This window comes from Haematobia irritans, chromosome 3 (genome assembly GCF_050003625.1).
Source record: "Haematobia irritans isolate KBUSLIRL chromosome 3, ASM5000362v1, whole genome shotgun sequence".
Taxonomy (NCBI): domain Eukaryota; kingdom Metazoa; phylum Arthropoda; class Insecta; order Diptera; family Muscidae; genus Haematobia; species Haematobia irritans.
Genome location: NC_134399.1, coordinates 131650018 through 131677058, shown reverse-complemented (window position 1 = coordinate 131677058; position 27041 = coordinate 131650018). Strand labels below are relative to the sequence as shown.

Below are 27041 nucleotides of genomic sequence, written 5' to 3'. Positions count from 1 at the left end.
TACAGGAAAAGGTGTTAAGAACTAAAAAACCTCGTGGATGTGAGAAGATGTGAGGGAAAATGCAATTAGCAAGAAAACAATGTTTTTTTTGAGTTTGTCTTTATGAAAGTGTTTTTACATCCTTTTTACATCCATGCAAAAAATGAAAAGAATAAACGTTTATCACAAAAAGTATATACTTTTCTTCCAAATACACTTCCTTACAGCGAAAAGCAAATGAGAAACGAACTTTGTTTGTCTAAAATTTCGTTTGGGACGAAAGAATTATTTTTTTGCGTGTAGTTTCTACGCAATCCATGGTGGAGGGTACATAAGCTTCGGCCTGGCCGAACTTACGGCCGTATATACTTGTTTTAAATTAAAATTTCATTATTTGTTTTAATATCATGAAAATATTTTTTTTCACTGTAGTATACACACTCATTGCCCTATACACACTCATTGCCCTATACAATTTACAATTAATTGTATGTCTAAGGACCAGTTTCTCAATGTCTTGTTATTATTTATCGTGTCGATAAAACAGCTGATCCCATACAAAAATTTTACTAACCGGAGGTCTATCCACCGGTTAAAATTAATCGGAGGATGAGAAACTGGCCATAAATCTCATAAAAATATGTTGGCCATATTCGAACTTTCTATAGTGTTATCACGTACATATAATACATACTGCTTGCTTTTATTGCGTCTAATTGTGTGAGCAAGTGAATATCTTGGCCAGAGAATGTTTGGCGGGCAAATGCATATTCACAGGCCAATATCGAAGTCAGTCGTAAAGTGCTTACAAATCGAGTTGGTCGAACAGTCGGTTGTAGTCGGTGTGTATTTTCGTATGTAATGTAAGCGCCGTGATTTGTTTGAACCAGATGGATCATTATTTATAAAAACCACGCAATGCATGTATTCTTCTCTTTATTCATTACCAACCAACAATGACGCTTATTTTGTAACGGTAGTTGCTATCGAGCATGAAAAGAGTTGTCATTTGTTTTTCAATACGAGTGCAATCTAGTTTCTGTTAATAAAATTATTCATCACTTAATTAAAAGCCAAATGTGGTGACAAAATTAATTTTCGTTTGTGTTTTATTAGTGATTTACAATCAGTATTTGTCTCTAGCATATGTAGCGTAGCAACACCATAAACAACAAACCATAAAACTCCAAAATTAATTATATGTCAAGCGTTTGCAGCTAACTAATTAAACCCAACACCAATAATATTGACTCCCCTTCCCTCTTTCCAATTCACCGCTTTGTTTATTTGTCACATCTTGCAAAAAAAACGAAACAAATCTTATCAAGGTGTACAACATCATACCTCCCCTTAAGTCCCGCTATCATTAAAATTGTGCCTAGCCATCATAGAGTGAAGTTTACAGTGTACATCAAAAGTTTTCCAAATAAAGGGCAAAGTTACAAAGGAATATAATCTTTTAAAGCCACAAAAAAAAACTGTTAAAAGATATCTATCTCTAGACCGAGGTTTTTCTATTGCAGGTCCAAGTGAAAAATACAAAAAAATTCCAAACAAACCAACAAACAAAGTATACGCTTACAATCTCCAAACCGACAAAAACAACAAAACTATCAAAATTACAATCAACAGGTTTCATATTTCTAACTCAAGTGCATTGTTGTGGTGGTGGGGATATTGCCGGCAACGACCTCACAATTTCATTGTGAATTATTTTACAAGGTCATTGCGTCATCTCAAACAGCTGCCATATCTACAACAACAACAACCACATCATCAACAACTCTTAAGGCCAATAAACCGAATACAGACACGTTCTTTCGTCGCTATGGGCTCCATAAATTGCAAAGAATATGTAACCACAAATGATGCCTGTTCAAATCGACCAGAGGAAAATGGTAAATACCAACAAAAATGTGTTCAATCTAGTTTTAGTGATCTGGACGTTTTGTCCAACTCCGCTTTATAACGAATTGAAACCATTAGTCATAAAAATTATTTTCAAACCTGGTATTTTCTTGTGAATATAGTATGAGAGATAAATGAATAAATTTAAATAAAAGCTTAGTCATACCCAAATATTCTATTCACTTTGAGCCGAAACTTCAGTATTGTAGTGAATATACTTCTAGAATATATGTAATAGCAGACAAAAATATTTTTGGTCTTCATTCACGAAATTAATCGACCCAATTAATTTTTAATTTAAATGTCTTCAATCACAGAAATGATAGTATCAATTAAAAATTAATTGATACCATTAATTTTTTTGATTGATTTTTATTTGAATTAAAAAATTTGTTGAATAATTTAATTTTTTATTGAATATTTTTATACCCTCCACCATAGGATGGGGGGTATATTAACTTTGTCATTCCGTTTGTAACACATCGAAATATTGCTCTAAGACCCCATAAAGTATATATATATTCTGGGTCGTGGTGAAATTCTGAGTCGATCTGAGCATGTCCGTCCGTCCGTCCGTCGGTCTGTTGAAATCACGCTAACTTCCGAACGAAACAAGCTATCGACTTGAAACCACCGTGGTGCAATGGTTAGCATGCCCGCCTTGCATACACAAGGTCGTGGGTTCGATTCCTACTACGACCGAACACCAAAAAGTTTTTCAGCTGTGGATTATCCCACCTCAGTAATGCTGGTGACATTTCTGAGGGTTTCAAAGCTTCTCTAAGTGGTTTCACTGCAATGTGGAACGCCGTTCGGACTCGGCTATAAAAAGGAGGTCCCTTGTCATTGAGCTTAACATGGAATCGGGCAGCACTCAGTGATAAGAGAGAAGTTCACCACTGTGGTATCACAATGGACTAAATAGTCTAAGTGAGCCTGATACATCGGGCTGCCACATAACCTAACCTAACCTAACCTATCAACTTGAAACTTGGCACAAGTAGTTGTTATTGATGTAGGTCGGATGGTATTGCAAATGGTCCCCATATAAACGGACCCCCAAATTTGGCTTGCAAGGCCTCTAAGAGAAGCAAATTTCATCCGATCCGGCTGAAATTTGGTACATGGTGTTAGTATATGGTCTTTAACAACCATGCAAAAATTGGTTCACATCGGTCCATAATTATATATAGCCCCCATATAAACCGATCCCCCGATTTGGCTTGCGGAGCCTCTAAGAGAAGCAAATTTCATCGGATCCGACTGAAATTTGGTACATGGTGTTAGTATATGGTCTCTAACAACCATGCAAAAATTGGTCCATATCGGTTCATAATTATATATAGCCCCCATATAAACCGATCACCAGATTTGACCTCCGGAGCCTCTTAGAAGACCAAAATTCATCTGATTCAGTTGAAATTTGGTACGTGATGTTAATATATGGCCTCAAACACCCATGCAAAAATTGGTCGATATCGGTCCATAAACCCATATAAACCGATCCCCAGATTTGACCTCCGGAGCACCTTGGAAGAGCAAAATTCTTCTACGCAATCCATGGTGGAGGGTACATAAGATTCGGCCTGGCCGAACTTACGGCCGTATATACTTGTTTTGATTGATTTTTATTTGAATTAAAAAATTTGTTGAATAATTTAATTTTTTATTGAATATTTTTATACCCTCCACCATAGGATGGGGGTATTTTAACTTTGTCATTCCGTTTGTAACACATCGAAATATTGCTCTAAGACCCCATAAAGTATATATATTCTGGGTCGCGGTGAAATTCTGAGTCGATCTGTACATGTCCGTCCGTCCGTCTGTTGAAATCACGCTAACTTCCGAACGAAACAAGCTATCGACTTGAAACTGGGTACAAGTAGTTGTTATTGATGTAGGTCGGATGGTATTGTAAATGGGCCATATCGGTCCACTTTTACGTATAGCCCCCATATAAACCGATCCCCAGATTTGGCTTGCGGAGCCTCATAGATGAGCAAAATTCATCCGATCCGGTTGAAATTTGGTACATGGTGTTAGTATATGGTCTCTAACAAATATGCAAAAATTGGTCCATATCGGCCAATAATTATATATAGCCCCCATATAAACCGATCCTCCGATTTGGCTTGCGGATCCTCTAAGAGAAGCAAATTTCATCCGATCGGGCTGAAATTTGGTACATGATATGGTCTGTAACAACCACGCAAAAATTGATTCACATCGGCCCATAATTATAAATAGCCCCCATATAAACCGATCCCCAGATTTGACCTCCGGAGCCTCATAGATGAGCAAAATTCATCCGATCCGGTTGAAATTTGGTATGTAGTGTTGGTATATTGGTCCATACCGGTCTTATATATAACCCCCATTTAAACCGAACCCCAGATTTGACCTCCGGAGCTCTTGGAGGAGCAAAATTCATCCGATCTGGTTGAAATTTGGTACGTGGTGAAATTTAGTACATTGCGCCAATATATGGCCTCTAACAACAATGCCAAAATTGGTCCATATCGGTCTATAGATAAATATAGCCGATCCCCAAAAATAATGTACCAAAATTTTATTTCTATAGAAAATTTTTTTCAAAATTTTACTACTATGGAAAATTTTGTCAAAATTTTATTACTATATAAAATTTTGTCAAGATTTTATTTCTATAGAAAATTTTGTCAAAATTTTACTTCTACAGAAAATTTTGTCAAAATTTTATTACTATACAAAATTTTGTCAAGATTTGATTTCTATAGAAAATTTTGTCAAAATTTTATTTCTATAGAAAATTTTGTTAAAATTTTATTTCTATAGAAATTTTGTCAAAATTTTATTTCTATAGAAAATTTTGTCAAAATTTTATTACTGTACAAAATTTTGTCAAACTTTTATTACTATATAAAATTTTGTCAAGTTTATTTCTATAGAAAATTTTGTCAAAATTTTATTTCTACATAAAATTTTGTCAAAACTTTATTTCTATAGAAAATTTTGTCAAACTGAATTTTATACGTATTTAATCGGCTTTTTTTTTGTTTTATATATACCCCGTATGGACGGAGCCACCGTGGTGCAATGGTTAGCATGCCCGCCTTGCATACACAAGGTCGTGGGATCGATTCCTGCTTCGACCGAACACCAAAAAGTTTTTCAGCGGTGGATTATCCCACCTCAGTAATGCTGGTGACATTTCTGAGGGTTTCAAAGCTTCTCTAAGTGGTTTCACTGCAATGTGGAACGCCGTTCGGACTCGGCTATAAAAAGGAGGTCCCTTATCATTGAGCCTAACATGGAATCGGGCAGCACTCAGTGATAAGAGAGAAGTTCACCAATGTGGTATCACAATGGACTGAATAGTCTAAGTGAGCCTGATACATCGGGCTGCCACATAACCTAACCTAACCTAACCTACCCCGTATGGACTAACTTACAATTGAGAAGTCGGTGTTAAGAAGTTTTAAGATGCCTCGGCAAGTGTTACCGCAACCCAAGTAATTCGATTGTGGATGACAGTCTTTAGTACAAGTTTCAATGCAATCCATGGTGGAGGGTACATAAGATTCGGCCTGGCCGAACTTACGGCCGAATATACTTGTTTTCTTTGTATAGCACGCTAGATAATTTTTACACTTGACAAAAAAAAAGTATTTTTCTTTAAAATATTTGTATATTAATATTGAACTTTCGCTGTGAAATAGCTTAATGAATAATTAGTGACCTACCTCTTTCGTCCTTTAATTCACTATCTCTGGATAGTTTTGTCAATATTTTGTCATTTCTTATATGTATTTATACAAAGGATTATCGATTAAAATGTCTGACCTCAATTCGGTGGTATGTAGGTTGTCCTTAGTTAAGAACCCTCCTCAAGTATCCTGAAATGAAAGAAGGGAGATTGCGTGTTGAATATCACATTTCTGTTAACCATGGCATATAAAGGGTGATTCTTTTGAGGTTAGGATTTTCATGCATTAGTATTTGACAGATCACGTGGGATTTCAGACATGGTGTCAAAGAGAAAGATGCTCAGTATGCTTTGACATTTCATCATGAATAGACTTACTAACGAGCCACAACGTCGAATTTTCAGTGAATGGGCCCTAGAAAAGTTGGCAGAAAATCCGCTTTTTTATCGACAAATTTTGTTCAGCGATGAGGCTCATTTCTGGTTGAATGGCTACGTAAATAAGCAAAATTGCCGCATTTGGAGTGAAGAGCAACCAGAAGCCGTTCAAGAACTGCCCATGCATCCCGAAAAATGCACTGTTTGGTGTGGTTTGTACGCTGGTGGAATCATTGGACCGTATTTTTTCAAAGATGCTGTTGGACGCAACGTTACGGTGAATGGCGATCGCTATCGTTCGATGCTAACAAACTTTTTGTTGCCAAAAATGGAAGAACTGAACTTGGTTGACATGTGGTTTCAACAAGATGGCGCTACATGCCACACAGCTCGCGATTCTATGGCCATTTTGAGGGAAAACTTCGGAGAACAATTCATCTCAAGAAATGGACCGGTAAGTTGGCCACCAAGATCATGCGATTTGACGCCTTTAGACTATTTTTTGTGGGGCTACGTCAAGTCTAAAGTCTACAGAAATAAGCCAGCAACTATTCCAGCTTTGGAAGACAACATTTCCGAAGAAATTCGGGCTATTCCGGCCGAAATGCTCGAAAAAGTTGCCCAAAATTGGACTTTCCGAATGGACCACCTAAGACGCAGCCGCGGTCAACATTTAAATGAAATTATCTTCAAAAAGTAAATGTCATGGACCAATCTAACGTTTCAAATAAAGAACCGATGAGATTTTGCAAATTTTATGCGTTTTTTTTTTTTAAAAAAGTTATCAAGCTCTTAACAAATCACCCTTTATGTACATTAAAAAAGTACCTTCTATTGAGTCATAAAGCAAATTTCAATTTGTATTTGTTCAATGAAAACTTCATTGGGAGAGGTAGTTTCTAATGGACAAAACGTGTACATGACCAACTCATTAATAATGCAAAACTATTTTTATTTGAGAAATTAAGGAAAATAAAGGTTTTGCCCAATGGAACGAAAGAAATATCACTAATTTCTTTAGAGGGCTTGAGGGGAATGTGCATTCGCCAAACCAAAAAGATTTTGTTTTCATCAATATGAACTAAAGACGACAACGTAAAATGTTTATAATTTATACCGGAGAGCAAGCCATGTCACAAATTATTTTTTTTTTTTTATAAAGTACAGTGAAACCTCTCAAACTTAAACAATCTTAAAAGCGGGTCCCTCTCAAAAGTAGAAATTTTAGGCGATCGTGGGTGTCCACTTCTGAAAGGCTTTACTGTATATGTACGAAGTGAGAGATAGAACAGCACCACATGGTTGTAAAAGAGATATGCACGTGAGCAATGTTTTAATAACACTTCACCCTGAAATGTACAAGAATGCCGATTCCTCCGAAACAAATATATAATATGCAAAATGGTAAAAAGAACATCTGCATAGCACATTTTTTTCTAATTTTTTTTTTGTTATTTTTGTAAACATAGTGCTTGTATCTTAAAGGATACAGTGAGCATTTAAAGATTAAGCATTATTCTTAAATCACGTACGATGAGCGCTCATAGACCAGATTCCCAATAAATACAGAGATGAGCATATTTTTTTCATCACCAGGAGGGTGAAACCCATCAACTGGCCTTAAAAATTTCTTATCGTTAACACATTCTCTACTATCCCTATAGGCATAGAAGTAGTCGGTTGTCATCAGTCAGTAGTTCACTATATGACTTTTACTAAACCCACAACGAAAAAATTCTTGCCTCCGGTACGAAATTTTAGACAAACGAAATTTCCCTTTCTTCTATAATAGTTTATGATAAGCGATTTAACTTTTTTGTTTGCATTGAAAGAAATTTTTTTAGCGTCAATAGAACATGTTCCTCTAATCAAAAATAATCTACCGAAATATAGAGAAAATTTTACCACAGAAAAACTTCTTTAGGAAATGTTGTCAAAATTTTATTTCTATAGAATATTTTGTAAATTTTTTTCCTACAGAAAAGTTTGTCAAAATGTTATTTCTATAGACAATTTTTGCAAATTTTACTTCCATAGAAAATTTTTGCAAAATTTTATTTCTATAGATAATATTTGCAAAATTTTATTTCTATAGAAAATTTTTGCAAAATTTTATTTCTATAAAATTTGTTTGCAAAATTTTAGTGCTATAGAAATTTTTGCATAATTTTATTTCTATAAAAAATTTTATCAAGATTGTATTTCTATAGAAAATTTTTGCAAAAATTTTATTTCTATAGAAAACTTTGTCAAAATTTTATTTCTATAGAAACTTTGCAAAATTTTAGTTCTATAGAAAATATTGTCAAGATTGTATTTATATATAAAATTTTGTCAAAATTTTATTTCTATAAAAATTTTTGTAAAATTATATTTCTATAGAAAATTTTGTCAAAATTTTATTTCTATAGAAATTTTGCAAAATTTTATTCCTATAGAAAAATCTTCGCAAAGTTTTATTTCTATAGAAAATTTTTGAACAATTTTATTTGTATGGAATTCTTGTCAAAATTGTGTTTCTAGAGACAAATTCAAATTTTATTTCAATAGAAAATTTTATCAAAACTTAATTAATTAGGAAAAATTTTGCAAATTTTTATTTCTATACAAAATTTTGTCAAAATTGTATTTCCAAAAAGTAAAAAGTTGTCAAAATTTTATTTCTATAAAGGGTGATACGGTCAAAATTTGGTCAAGGGAAAACGCGTGTAAATCTGTGAAATCGTTTATTTAAAAAATCAAATTAAATTTCTTTTTCAAGTTCAATTAGTATAAAATTCAGGAAAAATATTCAGTTAGGCTTTCGCTTTTCCAAATCCGAATTGCCGGGCCTCACGCTTGACACCTGCCATCAGATTTTGTACAGCCACCTTGTCCACCTTCTTCGCCGCAGAAAGCCAGTTTGCCTTGAACTGCTGCTCGTCCTTAGCAGTTTTTTGGTCTTCTTTAGGTTCCGCTTGACAATAGCCCAGTATTTCTCAATTGGGCGGAGCTCTGGCGTGTTGAGAGGGTTCTTGTCCTTGGGAACCACCTGCACGTTGTTGGCGGCGTACCACTCCATGGCCTTTTTACCGTAATTGCAAGATGCCAAATCCGGCCGAAACAGTACGGAACAACCGTGTTTCTTCAGGAAAAGCAGCAGACGTTTATTCAAACACTCTTTCACGTAAATTTCTTGGTTGACAGTCCCGGAATGCTGTTTTTCAAGCCACAGGTACAGATGGCTTGCCAAACCAGATATTTCTTTGCGAACTTTGACAGTTTTATGTGCTTGAAAATATCTGCTACCTTTCCCTTTCCTTTTGCCGTATAAAACTCCTGTCCCGGAAGCTGCTTGTAGTCGGCTTTGACGTAGGTTTCGTCGTCCATTACCACGCAGTCAAACTTCGTCAGCATCGTCGTGTACACCTTCCGGGATCGCGCTTTGGCCGTCGTATTTTGTTTATCATCGCGATTTGGAGTCACTACCTTCTTGTAAGTCGATAGTCCGGCTCGTTTTTTGGCTCGATGCACGGTTGTAGACGATACACCCAGCTTATTTGCGGCATCTCGGAGAGAGAAGTTAGGGTTTCGCTTGAAACTACCGGCAACTCTCTTTGTCGTCTCAGCGGCTTCCGGTTTTCGATTTCCCCCCGATCCAGACTTCCTGAATGTCGACAAACGTTCCCCAAACACTTTAATTACATTTTTAACGGTTGATTTGGCAACTTTTAGCAATTTTGCCAGCTTTGAGTGAGTAGCTCGGATTTTCACGATGCGCGAGCAAAATTTTGATACGCTGCTCTTCTTGCTTGGACGGCATTTTGACAACTGAAGAGTGAATTCCAAAATCAAAATGGGAGCAACATTCTACACACACACACCTTCAAAATGAGGGGTGTTCAGGTTTTTTAAATGCAAAATTGAAAGAAATACGTCAAGTTTATATTGACCAAATTTTGACCGTATCACCATTTAGAAATTTTTATCAACATTTTATTTTCATAGAAAATGTTTGCAAAATTTTATTTCTATTTATATTTTTGTCAAAATTTTATTTATATTTATAATTTTGTCAAAATTTTATTTTTATAGAAAATTTTGTCAAAATTTTATTTCTATAGAAAATTTTTTCAAAATTTTATTTCTATAAAAAATGTTTGCAAAACTTTATTTCTATAGAAAATGTTTGCAAAATTTTATTTCTATTTATAATTTTGTCAACTTTTTATTTCTATTTATAATTTTGTCAAAATTGTATTTTTATAAAAAAATTTTGTCAAAATTTTATTTTTATAGAACATTTTGTCAAAATTTTATTTCTATAAAAAAGTTTGCACAATGTTATTTCTGTAGAAAATTTTGTCAAAATTTTGTTTTATACTCTTGTAGTTTAATCAACGTAATGGTTTTTAAGCTGAGATCAAAACAACGAATATAGTAGAAAATTTTGTCAAAATTGTATTTCTGTAGAAAATTTTATCAAAATCTTATTTCTATAGACAATTTATTAATTATGAAGTACATCCTAGTTGGAGAGGAATATTTTTTGTAGAAAATTTTTGAACAATTTTAATTGTATGGAATTCTTGTAAAAATTGTGTTTCTAGAGACAATTTTGTCAAATTTTATTGCTATAAAAAAATTTTGCAAAGTCTTATTTCAATAGAAAATTTTCTCAAAATTTAATTACTATAGAGAAATTTTGCAAAACATTATTTCTATAGAAAATTTTAGCAAATTTTTTTTTTTCTATAGAAAATTTTGTCAAAATTTTATTTCCAAAAAGTAAAAAGTTGTCAAAATTTTATTTCTATAGAAAATTTTGTCAACATTTTATTTCCATAGAAAATGTTTGCAAAATTTTATTTCTACTTATAATTTTGTCAAAATTTTATTTTTATAGAAAATTTTGTCAAAATTTTATTTCTATAGAAAATTTTTTCAAAATTTTATTTCTATAAAAAATGTTTGCAAAATTGTATTTCTGTAGAAAATTTTTTCAAAATTTTATTTCTGTAGAAAATTTTATCAAAATCTTATTTCTATACACAATTTATTAATTATGAAGTACATCTTAGTTGGAGAGGAATATTTTTCAGAATTTACCAAACAATTAAAAAAAAATCAATTTTTTGGTAGAAAAATGTTTGCACAATTTTATTTCTATTTATAATTTTGTCAAAATTTTATTTTAATAGAAAATTTTGTTAAAATTTTATTTCTATAGAAAATTTTTTTCAAAATTTTATTTCTATAAAAATGTTTGCAAAATTGTATTTCTGTAGAAAATTTTGTGAACAATTTTATTTCTGTAGAAAATTTTTGCAAAATTTTATTTCTATAGAAAATGTTTGCAAAATTTTATTTCTATTTATAGTTTTGTCAAAATGTTATTTTTATAGAAAATTTTGTCAAAATTTTATTTCTATAGAAAATTTTGTCAAAATTTTATTTCTATAGAAAATTTTTGCACAATGTTTGCACAATGAAATTTTGTCAAAATTTCATTTTATACTATAGTAGTTTAATCAACGCAATGGTTTTTAAGCTGAGATCAAAACAACGAATATAGTAGAAAATTTTTTCAAAATTTTATTTCTGTAGAAAATTTTATCAAAATCTTATTTCTATACACAATTTATTAATTATGAAGTACATATTAGTTGGAGAGGAATATTTTTCAGAATCTACCAAACAATTTAAAAAAACCCATTTTTGGTAGAATTCTACCAACTATGCCAACCGTTGTCTTAACGGGGCCAATTGGTTTATTCCAATTTGAAAAGTTGTTTCTAATGTATCTGGAAGTAGTAGGCAATGCCTATAGTTATTAAAAATCTGATACGATGAATATTCAAATCTATTGCAATTTTCTTCTGACACTACTCACTTTAATGCGAACTCATGCAATTAACTTTGCCATGAGTCACGAATATTTCGAGTCACGTACACAACTCTAGATAGAACCTATTCATTATGTCTCACAACCAGCATTAACATTTATTGCAATTATGTTGCAATGAACTACGCACAAAAAAGTATTCTTCCATACGAAACAAATATATGGTTAGGCCAAAATATCAATATTCTAACTTTTTTCGTGGATTTAAACAGCATTGGTGTGACCTCCAAAGCATAAAACTCATTCCTATCGAGGGTTAACATGTTGTAGTTTTTTAGAGTAATTACACTTTAGTAATTGACATGTACCAATAATAAAACATTCGACAATTTTATTATTTCACGAAACTCAGATATTGTCCACTATTGCTGGTTGGTAAGCCAACGGGAGAGTCGTAAGCAAGACGACTAAATTGACAGTTGATATAAACATCTGTTGCCTACAAGCAAAATCAACCCCTTTTAGCTTTGGGAAATTACAGACATGAATAACAGAGTTGCCAGAACATTGGACAATTAAAGAGGTTGAATGAACACAATATACATTTACTTATTTTTGTGATATCGGCAATTGTAATAAAATTTAGATAAAAAATAAAACATTTGTTTTGCTAATTTTAAGAAGAACGAATTTCGCAAAAGATAATAAAAAATCCAATAATGTTAGTAAATTTTCGTTATTATACCCACCAGCATAGAATGGTGACGGCGGTATAATAAGTTTGTCATTCCGTTTGTAACACATCGAAATATCGATTTCCGACTATATAAAGTATATATATATATATATATATATATATATATATATATATATATATATATATATATATATATATATATATATATATATATATATATATATATATATATATATATATATATATATATATATATATATATATATATATATATATATATATATATATATATATATATATATATATATATATATATATATATATATATATATATATATATATACACTGTTAGAAAAATATGTTTTTCATATGTTCCGATATAAACAAAATGTGTTTCGGGCACAATTTTTAAACACAATATATTTAAGTGCAAACATGTAATGTTCCTAAACTAACACAGAATGTTTGGGACACATATGTTAATATGTTAGAATATATTATGTTTGGGGCATGAATGTTTCATAAAAATAATATGCGTGAATGTAAACGTATATAAATTTACAAATTTCGAGTAAACATATATATGTTGTGATACTTTATTCAGAGAGCGACAGAGAGAGAGTTAGTATAGAGAAAGAAATAGAGATGGAAACCGGGAGGGTTGAATAAAAAGATATCAACATAACACAGCGAGAGAATGAAATGAGAGCAATTTGTGTGAAACCGCTTGTATGTTGTTTCGGAAAACTGTTTTATAATATGGCCAAAAATTTGGTATGCTTAAGTCTAAATATTATTTAATTTGAATAGTAGATGGAGTATTCGGAATAAAGAGAATAGACATTCGGAACCAAGAAAATAGACATTTGAAAAAAAAAAAAACAGCATATTTGTATTACAGAAAAAGATGCGAAGAACTCAAAAATTTCGTGGAAGTTAAAAATATGTGAGGGAATGAACATAATCTTCTTTGGGGAATTATTCCAAGCATATACAATTTTTGGACTCAAAATGCTTCCAAACATATAATATGCTCACATAAAACAAACATATTAATGTTTCGGCGGTATCCAATAATATGTGTGCTTCCTGCAAAATATGTTTGGAACATATGTTAGAGAAGCGATTTTTTTTGAGGGTGTATATATATATATATATATATATATATATATATATATATATATATATATATATATATATATATATATATATATATATATATATATATATATATATATATATATATATATATATATATATATATATATATATATATATATATATATATATATATATATATATATATATATATATATAATCACGCTAGAGTCTTCAATAATGAAGCAATCGTGCTGAACAACTGCACAAACTCGTCTTTTGTCTGCAGGCAGGTCAAGTTCGAAGATGGGCTATATCGGTCCAGGTTTTGATATAGTCCCCATATAAACCGACCTCCCGATTTGTGGTCTTGGGCTTATAGAAATCGTAGTTAGAGGTATTGTAGGACCACAAATACGTGTGCCAAAAATTGTGAGTATCGGTCCATATTTTGGTATAGCCCCCATATAGACCCATCTCCCGATTTTACTTCTTGGGCTTATAGGAACCGCAGTTTTTATTCAATTTTCCTGAAATTGGAAATCTAGAGGTATTGTAGGACCACAAATATGTGTGCCAAAAATTGTTAGTATCGGTCCATGTTTTGGTATGGTCCCCATATAAAAAGACGTCCCGATTTGGGGTCTTGAGCTTATAGAAACCGTAGCTTTTATCCAATTTGTCTGAAATTGGAAATCTAGAGGTATTTTAGGACCATAAAGAGGTGTGCCGAAAACGGTTAGTATCGGTCCATATTTTGGTATAGCCCCCATATAGACCGATTTTTCCGATTTTATTTCTTGGGCCTCCAGAATCCGAAGTTTTTATCCTATTTGCCTGAAATTGGAAATCTAGAGGTATTTTCGGGTCATAAAGAGGTGTGCCGAAAACGGTGAGTATCGGTCCATATTTTAGTATAGCCCCCATAAGAACGATCTCCCGATTTAACTCCTTGGGTTTCTAGAAATCGTAGTTTTTATCTGATTTGCCTGAAATTGTAAATATTCTGGTATTTTAGGCTCACAAAAACGTGTATCGGATTAAGTTTTTATCGGTCCATTTGGTAATGCCTCCAAATAGACCGACTTCACTTCTTGAGGGTGTAGAAGGCGCACTGATCATGAAAATTGCTTGAAACTCAATGTAAAATTTCCAGATTTTACTTCTACAGATTTAAGATTTCAAATCAAGACGTTATTTTATAATTTTCTTGCACACTTACAAGAGATGTTAATGATTCCTCTAAAACTCAAACAAAAATGGTTCTTATAAATCCAGAATCTGATATAGTCCTCATAGGTGAAATCTTTAAATTTATCTTCGGGAAGGGTCCTCAAGTCCTCAAGCCCTCCTGAAATTTCAAAGGAAACCCTTATATTTGGTTCATGGTGGTGGGTATTTAAGATTCGGCTCGGCCGAACTTAGTGCTGTATATACTTGTTTTTACAACGCTTTATGAAAATCTAGATCGCAATAATTAACCGATTTTGATGAAATTTTGTACATGGCGTGTTTTTGGTACAAAGACGAACGTTATTGAATTTTGAAAAAATCGGATCGAATTTAGATATAGCTCCTACATACATGTATCGCCCAATTTCGACAAATGGGGTCACATTGGGTCTCTTTACTACCGATCGTCAAATTTGGCACAAAGTAATTTAATTCACAATCCTTTAAATATGCAAAATTTCGTCGAAATCGGTTCAGATTTAGATATAGCTCCCATATATATGTATCGCCCTATTTTTCAAAATTTGACCATAATAGCCGTATTTATTAACCGATCTCAAATTTAGCATAAGATAACCTTATGTGCTATCAACCAAACCTGCAAAATATCATCCAAATGGGTTTAGATTTATATATAGCTCCATATATATGTATCGCCCGATTTTCATAAATTTGGCTCTAATAATATTATTTTTGACCATAATGCCCCCATTTTTTTGTTTTTTTTATTATTATTAACAAAAATTCATATAGTTTACAATATAATATATGGCTCAGCACCGAAAGGCAATAATATCAACCAAACCTGCAACATATAATCTAAATCGGTTAGCTCTCATATATATGTATCGTCCGATTTTGCCAAATTTGGCCATAATATCATTATTAACTAACCGATCTTACTCAAAGTTGGCATAATGTAACCTTCTATAGATAAATTAAGTCTGCCAAATGTAATAGAAATCGGTTCAGACTTAGATATAGATCTCATATATACTAATCGCCCGATTTTCCCAAATTTGGCCTTAATACACCTCCCAGAAAAAAGAGCGTCGCCAAAAAAAGTAGTGGAAGTGGTGGGAAATTGGCACAGAAGCCATGCATTTAACGTGGGCTTGTCATAGGACGGATGTCCACCATTCCAACAGCCGTTGCACTGAATTTGCATCTTTTCTTAAGGTGTGATCCGAATTCAGTGTTTTAGATGTGAATTAAAATAATTTTGTAATATTTTGCCAAATAAATAATTTGTATAATTTTGTATGCATTCTAACGCTTATCTGAGACATTTAACCTCAAATATTTTCAAAAATTCGCAATTTTTCTATAATGAATTTAGCATTTTTTTGACCAAATTTAAATAATTTGTACTATTTTATTAATTCATATTCTGTTTTTAACCCATTTGAAACAAAGAAATTAAAATTACCCATTAAAAATTTGTTTGACCAAATTTAAATGATTTGCACCATTTTAGCAATTCTTACTCTGTTTTTACCTATTTGAAACAAAAAAACAAGATAAAATTGCCCATTAAAAAATATGAAAAAAGCGAGTTATAAAAATTTAAATTAAAAGAACTTCATGTGGAGTGAAAATCAAGAACATGTTTGGGAGGACATTTTAGGAAGTGCTTTTAAAGTTGTGCCTCTAGGACAACTTCCATTTTTGCTGAGCTATTTATTAACCGATATTGCTCAATGCTGGCACAAATTAATCTTCTATAGTATCACCTACCCTGTCAACATTTTTTGAATTTGACGGCGCTTCTGAGAATCCCCACCACATCGAAAACAATCGTATACGTCATCCAAAACTCGTCGGAAAAGCACCGTCACTATTGAGGAGTTGTACCACGCCAAGTTACTACAACAAAAGTATCGCATGAGTGCAATTATTAAGTGCCTTTTTCAATACATTTAGAACGACGCCAATAAGAGCACCTTCAAACAATCAGAAAAAGTGAATTTTAAGATAGTTGTAAAATAATCATTGTGGTCAAGTAAAACACGATTCTTTAGATGTTTATTAATTTGATTAAACATTTATAAATTCTTATAAATATAACATTTATACCACTATCACAACACATTTAACATAATTTTTTCATTAATAATAGAATTATGTTGATTTACAAGTGGCAAGTTACATGTTGCAGCGTCTATCAGCCATTGTTTTAATTCTCGATGGAGGCAGCATGTCTGTAAAATATCTTAAAAATAATCCCTGTAAAATATCTTAAAAATAATCCCTTTATTCCATTTGGAAAGTCAAAAATTGTTCACCAACATAACTTTTACAATTTTAAGCGAAATAACTATGTTTTCAGCACTTCATTATCGATTTTATTTAAATAAATTATAAGAAGCTAGTTGGGCTTGGTGTTTCACAAAATTATAAAATGGCTCTTGTAACAATAGTGATGGCAAAATAACATACTGTCATGTGCATTTCATACTTTTTCATACGCTTCCACCATCACAGTTGGCGATTGTTGCAGTGTCACTTACGAGTCTGTGGTAGCGATGAGGATGAAATGGAACTTTGAAATGCTGGCAGGGTAAACATGCAAATTATCATCTAAATTGATTCAGATTTAGATAAAGCTTCCGTTTTTATGCATCGTCCAATTTCCCAAATTTGACCGTTATACTCTTATTATTAACCAATGTTACCCAAATTTCAAATGTCGATATATTAGACGATCTTATTTAGATTTTCATAAATATATTACCCGATTTTCACAAATTTGGCTATATTACCCATGTTGTTTGAACGATTTCCTCTTTTTAATAATGGAGTAGTGGCCTACTAAATCTGTAGGTGATCAGATTGAGATAAAACTCCCGTAAACATACAACCCTTAATTTTCTTAAATAAGGAAATATGGTTTATTTCCGAAACCTATTTCAATGATACTCTACATATTCCGATATTTACTAATTCAGTAGGGATGATTTATGGCATGATATAGTCGGCCACGCTCGATTTTTTTGTAGTAGAATTTTGACCATAATCCAAGCTGGAGAGTATATAAGATTCGTTCCGCTCGAATTTTCGCCTCTACTTTCTTGGCCCTACTACTAACAATTTCCGAGAAGTTCCCTTAATTTTCTTAAATAAGGAAATACGGTTTATTTCCGAAACCTATTTCAATGATACTCTCCACAGTAGAGGTGATTTAGGGCATGATATAGTCGGCCCCGCTCGATTTTTTGGTAGTAGAATTGTGACCATAATCCAAGCTGGAGAGTATATAAAGGGTGATACGGTCAAAATTTGGTCAATATAAACTTGACGTATTTCTTTCAATTTTGCATTTAAAAAACCTGAACACCCCTCATTTTGAAGGTGTGTGTGTGTAGAATGTTGCTCCTATTTTGATTTTGGAATTCACTCTTCAGTTGTCAAAATGCCGTTCACGCAAGAAGAGCAGCGTATCAAAATTTTGCTCGCGCATCGCGAAAATCCGAGCTACTCGCACGCAAAGCTGGCAAAATCGCTAAAAGTTGCCAAAATCAACCGTTACAAATTAAAGTGTTTGGGGAACGTTTGTCGACAGCCAGGAAGTCTGGATCGGGGGGAAATCGAAAACCGGAAGCCGCTGAGACGAAAAAGAGAGGTGCCGGTAGTTTCAAGCGAAACCCTAACCTCTCTCTCCGAGATGCCGCAAATAAGCTGGGTGTATCGTCTACAACCGTGCATCGAGCCAAAAAACGAGCCGGACTATCGACTTAAAAGAAGGTAGTGACTCCAAATCGCGATAATAAACAAAATACGACGGCCAAAGCGCGATCCCGGAGGCTGTACACGACGATGCTGACGAAGTTTGACTGCGTGGTAATGGACGACGAAACCTACGTCAAAGCCGACTACAAGCAGCTTCCGGGACAGGAGTTTTATACGGCAAAAGGAAGGGGAAAGGTAGCAGATATTTTCAAGCACATAAAACTGTCAAAGTTCGCAAAGAAATATCTGGTTTGGCAAGCCATCTGTACCTGTAGCTTGAAAACAGCATTCCGGGACTGTCAACCAAGAAATTTACGTGAAAGAGTGTTTGAATAAACGTCTGCTGCTTTTCCTGAAGAAACACGGTTGTTCCGTACTGTTTCGGCCGGATTTGGCATCTTGCAATTACGGTAAAAAGGCCATGGAGTGGTACGCCGCCAACAACGTGCAGGTGGTTCCCAAGGACAAGAACCCTCCCAACACGCCAGAGCTCCGCCCAATTAAGAAATACTGGGCTATTGTCAAGCGGAACCTAAAGAAGACCAAAAAAACTGCTAGGGACGAGCAGCAGTTCAAGGCAAACTGGCTTTCTGCGGCGAAGAAGGTGGACAAGGTGGCTGTACAAAATCTGATGGCAGGTGTCAAGCGTGAGGCCCGGCAATTCGGATTTGGAAAAGCGAAAGCCTAACTGAATATTTTTCCTGAATTTTATACTAATTGAACTTGAAAAAGAAATTTAATTTGATTTTTTAAATAAACGATTTCACCGATTTACACGCGTTTTCCCTTGACCAAATTTTGACCGTATCACCCTTTAAGATTCGTTCCGCTCGAATTTTCGCCTCTACTTGCTTGGCCTTACTACAAACAATTTCCGAGAAGTGTACAAGAAAAAAGTGAACTGTTTTATAAGAAGAATTACCTTGTGCGAAAGTTTAACTAAATTTTATTCCATATTTATTTTTTAGACCGTAGTTCATTCTTACTATTTTTAAGAGGTGTACTTATTGAATTTTATACCCAAGTTTAGTTAATAACATTTTTCAGACATATTTGAAATAAAGAAAATTTCATTAAGATGGAGAAAACTTCTTAAACAATTTTAAAAATTAACTAAAATAAAATAAATTAACTAAAACTAAATAATGTTTTTAACATAAACTTAATTTAATTTAGCATTAGTTTAACAACGGACTGTGTATAACATTTCTAGGGATACATTAACTTTTACCATGGCAATTAAATTTGCAAATGTATATGGCAAGTCTGCACACAACCGCTTGCAAATGAGAGATGAATAATAAACATGTTTAGAGCTGACCAACAACAATCCACTCAATGGGAATCAGTGGTGGGGAGAACTACGAGAAAATGCAACAACTTTGTGTGCTTTGTGTTTATTGTAGCCGGCGCATAAACTGTGTGACTAAAGTATAGAGAGACCCATTCAACATAGATTAGTTAAAAACTTAACGTCTTGGCGTAGACACGTTCATAGTCTTTAGACATTATCGCAAAACAAAAAAACACATTAACGTACGTAAGTGTTTCTTATAACTGAGTCATCAAACCACCTACTAACCAACCAACCATCCGTAAAGAAGGCGGCGAGTTTCAAAAACAACGTCTGTTTATCGATTAATATGGGTTTGTTCAAAATTTTACGCAAATTCTATACATATTATTACCTAAACATGTCAAATTTTAAGTGTAAATGTAATGCTAGTAGATTAAATGAAGTGAATTGCATTGTTTTGACCATAACTATGCGGTGCTACTCAAACAAAATTCAAATTAAATACGTCTCAATTATTATTTTTGTTTTTTTTTCGTTTTTTTTTTTGCAAACTACCCTATTTTAATGAAGGTTAAATAAACCGGTTGATAAATTCTTAATTAAATTTTGTGGATATAAATGTCTATAAATTGGAATGTTATGAAGAATTTGCAAAGTAAATGAGATGATAAGAATGTTTGAGAGCAAAAAATGAAATGTGTGAGAGAGTAAAATGGAAATCATGTGGCAAGCAGATTTAAATTGTTCAACACCTGAATACGAGTGCTGTTTGCGAAGTTTTTTCTACCCACCATATTGCAAAAAATGTTATGGGAGAAATGAAGTATATACACTCAAAAAAACAAAATGATTTCCTCCCAAACGAAAAGTTAGACCAACCATCATCGTTGGGAATTTTTTCTGGGTTTGGAAGAAAAGTATATTGTATTTGTGATAAACATGGACTTCTTTTACATAATGTAAAAACAATTTAATAAAGATTCGAAAAATATAAATTGCTTTAATTTTTAATTTTGAAGATATATATTTTGCAAATACCATAACAATTTCGTCACATTTATGCTACACTCATAGAAAAGTCTGGTAAAAACAGCAGTCGATGTTTGCTGTTATATTTTTGTACTGCAGGGCCTAATGAACAACAATTTAAAAAGTGTTTAGGTTATAAATGTTTCCTCAAAGCATATTTAAGAACCAAAAGTAGTTTTTGGTATATTTTTGCACAGTAATATACTTACAAGCTCCTAAAACATTTTGTTTGCTGTTAGCCTCAATCCGATAAATATTCAGATTTTTGGTCAAATACTATACATATTCATAAAATATTGTTTTAATTATGTTAGGATAGCTCCTAAGTTGAAATTTTTATTTGTTTTAGCCAAAATAAAGCATTTTTAGTGTAATCGCGCTTAAAAAATAGCAGGAAATGTTTGCTATTTCAGCAAACAGTGACTGTTCGCAAACATTTTGTTTGCTGTTAGCCTCAATCCGATAAATATTCAGATTTTTGGCCAAATACTATACATATTCATAAAATATTGTTTTAATTATGTTAGGATAGCTCCTAAGTTGAAATTTTTATTTGTTTTAGCCAAAATAAAGCATTTTTAGTGTAATCGCGCTTAAAAAATAGCAGGAAATGTTTGCTATTTCAGCAAACAGTGACTGCTGTCCCTTTTTCAGCAGACTTTCTGCTGTTTTAGTACACTTTTCTGCTGTCCCTACTAACAAATTTCTTTGGGTGTATACATATTGGCAATGTTGGTGGATATCAAAATGAATTGTAAGAACATTTTTTACTATTTATGAAAAATATCCAAGTTTAAAAATACATAGCATTACTAATAACAAAAACCAGGGCAAACGCGATTTACTTTCCCCCTACGTGACCGCAACAAAATAAAAATTTGAATTCTTAATTGATGAAATATAATTAGGGTTGCCAAATTCAAATGACCCATTGTCTGGAATTTTGGAAAAAGTTGGCTGGATTTAAAAAAAATCTAATCCAAATATGAGGAATAAAACTATTAAAATATTTAAATAAATAATAAAAACACAACAAGACATTTATAATTCAGTATTTTCATAAACATAAATAAAATAAAGTAAATTTAATTAAATTAAAAAAAATGAGAACATATTTTTAATTCAATCTTTTCTTACAAACTAAATTTAGAGAAAAAGCCAAAATAGGTTTAATGCAGTTCTTATAGATAATGAATATCACACCTATTAAACAAAAGGGTAGTAACTCCAACTAATAGGTTAGGTTAGGTCAGTCCATTGTGATACCACATTGGTGAACTTCTCTCTTATCACTGAGTGCTGCCAGATTCTATGTTAAGCTCAATGACAAGGGACCTCCTTTTTATAGCCGAGTCCGAACGGCGTTTCACATTGCAGTGAAACCACTTAGAGAAACTTTGTAACCCTCAGAAATGTCACCATAATTACTGAGGTAGGATAATCCACCGCTGAAAAACTTTTGGTGTTCGCTCGAAGCAGGAATCGAACCCACGACCTTGTGTATGCAAGGAGGGCATGCTAACCATTGCACCAAAAAAAAAACTAATAAAAAAGTATTAACTCTGAAGACAAGAAAAGAGACATAACGACATTTTTTTTAATGAAAGAAAAGTAAAAAAATAGAGAATTTTACAGTGTGAAAAGTGAAAATTTCAAAATTTTGAGTTACTACGCTTTCTCTCTCTGGGTGTAATGGGTGCTGGTTAAAAGTAATTAACACTCAAATATCTTCTTATTGAGAATTATATGAATGAATTATTTCAAAAGTATATTTAACTGGAAATATTATTGAATAGCATGTAACTGGACATGACATAGAAAATCTGGAAATTCCAGCCCATTCCAGTCCATCTGGCAACCCTAAATATAATGCTTAATACCACAACACTATGAAAAATGTGCCCAGATATCTCGATATTTAAGGAACTTTTTAGATAAATTATTAAGATAAGAGATAAAGATAAGAGATCAAATATACACAAAAAATATAGAATACTAACATTCTTAATTACAAAGAAAAACAACTTAAAAAATGAAATAGCCTACATTCAAATTATCTTCAGCTTAAGTTTAATTAACTTAGTTTAATAGCTGAAAAACATATTTGAAATAAAATATTGTTCATTATTATTTGTACGTGCTGCGAAAGTATACGAACGAAACTTTATTTTGAATATTTAGTATAGAACGAAACTTTATTTTGAATACCAGGATTTTTAACATTCTCTCAGTGCACTATAATTTCATCACGTATTATTAAAAAAAAATATTTGCGTAGTACTGTCAATGAAAGGTATTGAAATGAATCTGTCTAAAGTACATAACTTTTCAAAATATCCAAATTTTGGAATAATATTTTATTCATAATCAGTGAAATGTAGGTAGTCAACTTCGAGATTAGTTTTTACGATCTGATTTTGTCTAACAAGACTTGATAAAAAGTTCATGGAACTTAATTTAGTCGATATTACACTTCACGCCAAATCAACTTGAATTAACAGTTACTTAATTGAAAACCGAAAAGAAAAACAATAATGAAATAGCAGTCAGTGAGTACCATGCGTTGTCAAAACAAGGACAAGGAGTCATGTTTTGAAAACGTAATGGTTACGAATTTATAAAAAAAAAGTCCGATACCGTAACTCGAACCTGGATTGTCTGCTACATACGCGTAAACAGTCGCCTTTTAGCACATTACCACAATAGAATTCTACCAAAAATGGTAGATTTTTTAAATTTTGAGTTACTACGCTTTCTCTCTCTGGGTGTAATGGGTGCTGGTTAAAAGTAATTAACACTCAAATATCTTCTTATTGAGAATTATATGAATGAATTATTTCAAAAGTATATTTAACTGGAAATATTATTGAATAGCATGTAACTGGACATGACATAGAAAATCTGGAAATTCCAGCCCATTCCAGTCCATCTGGCAACCCTAAATATAATGCTTAATACCACAACACTATGAAAAATGTGCCCAGATATCTCGATATTTAAGGAACTTTTTAGATAAATTATTAAGATAAGAGATAAAGATAAGAGATCAAATATACACAAAAAATATAGAATACTAACATTCTTAATTACAAAGAAAAACAACTTAAAAAATGAAATAGCCTACATTCAAATTATCTTCAGCTTAAGTTTAATTAACTTAGTTTAATAGCTGAAAAACATATTTGAAATAAAATATTGTTCATTATTATTTGTACGTGCTGCGAAAGTATACGAACGAAACTTTATTTTGAATATTTAGTATAGAACGAAACTTTATTTTGAATACCAGGATTTTTAACATTCTCTCAGTGCACTATAATTTCATCACGTATTATTAAAAAAAAATATTTGCGTAGTACTGTCAATGAAAGGTATTGAAATGAATCTGTCTAAAGTACATAACTTTTCAAAATATCCAAATTTTGGAATAATATTTTATTCATAATCAGTGAAATGTAGGTAGTCAACTTCGAGATTAGTTTTTACGATCTGATTTTGTCTAACAAGACTTGATAAAAAGTTCATGGAACTTAATTTAGTCGATATTACACTTCACGCCAAATCAACTTGAATTAACAGTTACTTAATTGAAAACCGAAAAGAAAAACAATAATGAAATAGCAGTCAGTGAGTACCATGCGTTGTCAAAACAAGGACAAGGAGTCATGTTTTGAAAACGTAATGGTTACGAATTTATAAAAAAAAAGTCCGATACCGTAACTCGAACCTGGATTGTCTGCTACATACGCGTAAACAGTCGCCTTTTAGCACATTACCACAATAGAATTCTACCAAAAATGGTAGATTTTTTACATTTTGGTAGATTGGTAGAATTCTTGATGTTTTGGTAGAGTTTGCAAAATATAACTCTCCAACTAAGAGGTACTTCAATTTTATATAGAAATAACATTTTTACAAAATTTTCTATACAAATAAAATTTCGACAAAATTTTCTATACAAATAAAATTTTGACAAAATTTTCTATATAATAATATAATTTTGACAAAATTTTTTTTAGAAATAAAATTGTGAGAAAATTTTCTATAGAAATAAAATTTTGACAATATTTTCTATAGAAATAAAATTTTGAAAACATTTTCTATAAAAATAAAATTTTGACAAATTTTTCCATAGAAATAAAATTTTAACAAATTTTCTATAGAAATAAAATTTTGACAAAAATTTCTATAGAAATAAAATTTTGACAAAAATTTCTATAGAAATAAAATTTTGACAAAAATGTCTATGGAAATAAAATTTTGACAAATAAAATTTTGATAAAAATTTCGATTGAAATAACATTTTATCAAAAATTTTAATAGAAATAAAATTTGAATACATTTTTTTATTTTATGTCTTGACAAAATTTTCTATAGAAATAAAATTATTACAAAATTTTTTTATAGAAATAAAATCTTCACAAAAATTTTAATAGAAATAAAATGTTCTATAGAAATACAATTTTCTATAGAAATAAAATGTTCTATAGAAATAAAATTTTGCATAGAATAATAAAATGTTGACAAAATTTTCTTTAGAAATAAAATTCTGAGAAATTTTTCTATAGAAATAAAATGTTAACAAAATTTTCTATAGAAATAAAATTTTGACAAAATTTTCTATAGAAATAAAATTTATATAGAAATAAAATTTATATAAAAATAAAATTTTATCAAAAATTTCAATAGAAATAAAATTTTAACAATTTTTTTTATTTTATGTTTTGACAAAATTTTCCAAAGAAATACAATTTTGACAAAATTTTCTATAGAAATAAAGTTTTAACAAAATTTTTTATAGAAATACAATTTTGACATTTTCTATAGAAATAAAATCTTGCAAACATTTTCTATACCCCCAAAGAAATTTGTTAGTAGGGACAGCAGAAAAGTCTGCTAAAACAGCAGAAAGTCTGCTGAAAAAGGGACAGCAGTCACTGTTTGCTGAAATAGCAAACATTTCCTGCTATTTTTTAAGCTCGATTACAATAAAACATGTTTTATTTTGGCTAAAACATATAAAAATGTCAACTTAGGAGCTATCCTAACATAATTAAAACAATATTTTATGAATATTTATAGTATTTGACCAAAAATCTGAATATTTATCGAATTGAGGCATAACAGCAAACAAAATGTTTGCTGATCGTATTTAAGAGCTTGTAGGTATATTACAGTGCAAAAATATACCAAAAACTACTTTTGGTTCTTTAATATGCTTTGGGGAAAATTTTATAACCTAAAAATTTTATAAATTGTTGTTCACTTGGCCCTGAAGTACAAAAATATAACAGCAGCAGCATGAGTGTATAAATATATAAATATAAAATTTCTATAGAAATACAATTTTATCAAAAATTTCAATAGAAATAAAATTTTAACAATTTTTTTTATTTTATGTTTTGACAAAATTTTCTATAGAAATAAAATTTTTACAAAATTTTCTATAGAAATAAAGTTTTAACAAAATTTTTTATAGAAATAAAATTTTGACAAAATTTTCTATAGAAATAAAATTTTGCAAAAATTTTCTATAGAATAAAATTTTGCATAGAATAATAAAATTTTGACAAAATTTTCTTTAGAAATTAAATTTCAATAGAAATACAATTTTAACAATTTTTTTTATTTGATGTTTTGACAAAATTTTCTATAGAAAAAAAATTTTTTTTAGAAATAAAATTTTGACAAAATTTTCTATAGAAATAAAAATAAAATTTTGCATAGAATAATAAAATTGTTACAAAATTTTCAATAGAAATAAAGTTTTAACAAAATTTTTTATAGAAATAAAATTTTGACAAAATTTTCTATAGAAATAAAATTTTGCAAAAATTTTCTATAGAAAAAAATTTTGAATAGAATAATAAAATTTTGACAAAATTGTCCAAAGAAATAAAATTTTGACAAAATTTTCTATAGAAATAAAATTTATATAGAAATAAAATTTTATCAAAAATTTCAATAGAAATAAAATTTTAAAATTTTTTTTATTATATGTTTTGACAAAATGTTCTATAGAAATACAATTTTGACAACATTTTCTATAAAAATAAAATGTTGACAAAATTTTCCATAGAAATAAAATTATGACACAATTTTCTATAGAAATAAAATTTTTTCAAAATTTCAAGAAATAAAATTTCAAAAATTTTTTTATTTTTTGTTTTGCCAAAATTTT

At 31.0% G+C, this 27041-nt stretch overlaps 1 protein-coding gene across 5 annotated transcripts in view; it reads left to right on the top strand.

The window, feature by feature from the left end:
- The first annotated feature begins 718 nt into the window (after positions 1 to 718).
- LOC142227924 (apoptosis-inducing factor 3) overlaps positions 719 to 27041 on the top strand; it is a 45630-nt gene continuing 19307 nt past the window's right edge. Inside the window, exons 1-2 of one of the 5 annotated variants that reach the window (XM_075298151.1) lie at positions 719 to 821; positions 1503 to 1877. In XM_075298151.1, coding sequence (XP_075154266.1) covers positions 728 to 821; positions 1503 to 1877 — 469 coding nt within the window. In that variant the 5' untranslated portion in view covers positions 719 to 727. Of the gene's footprint in view, positions 834 to 1502; positions 1878 to 19931; positions 20182 to 27041 lie in introns of those variants that run through there. The other 4 variants (XM_075298150.1, XM_075298154.1, XM_075298153.1 and 1 more) reach the window with 4 other exon arrangements.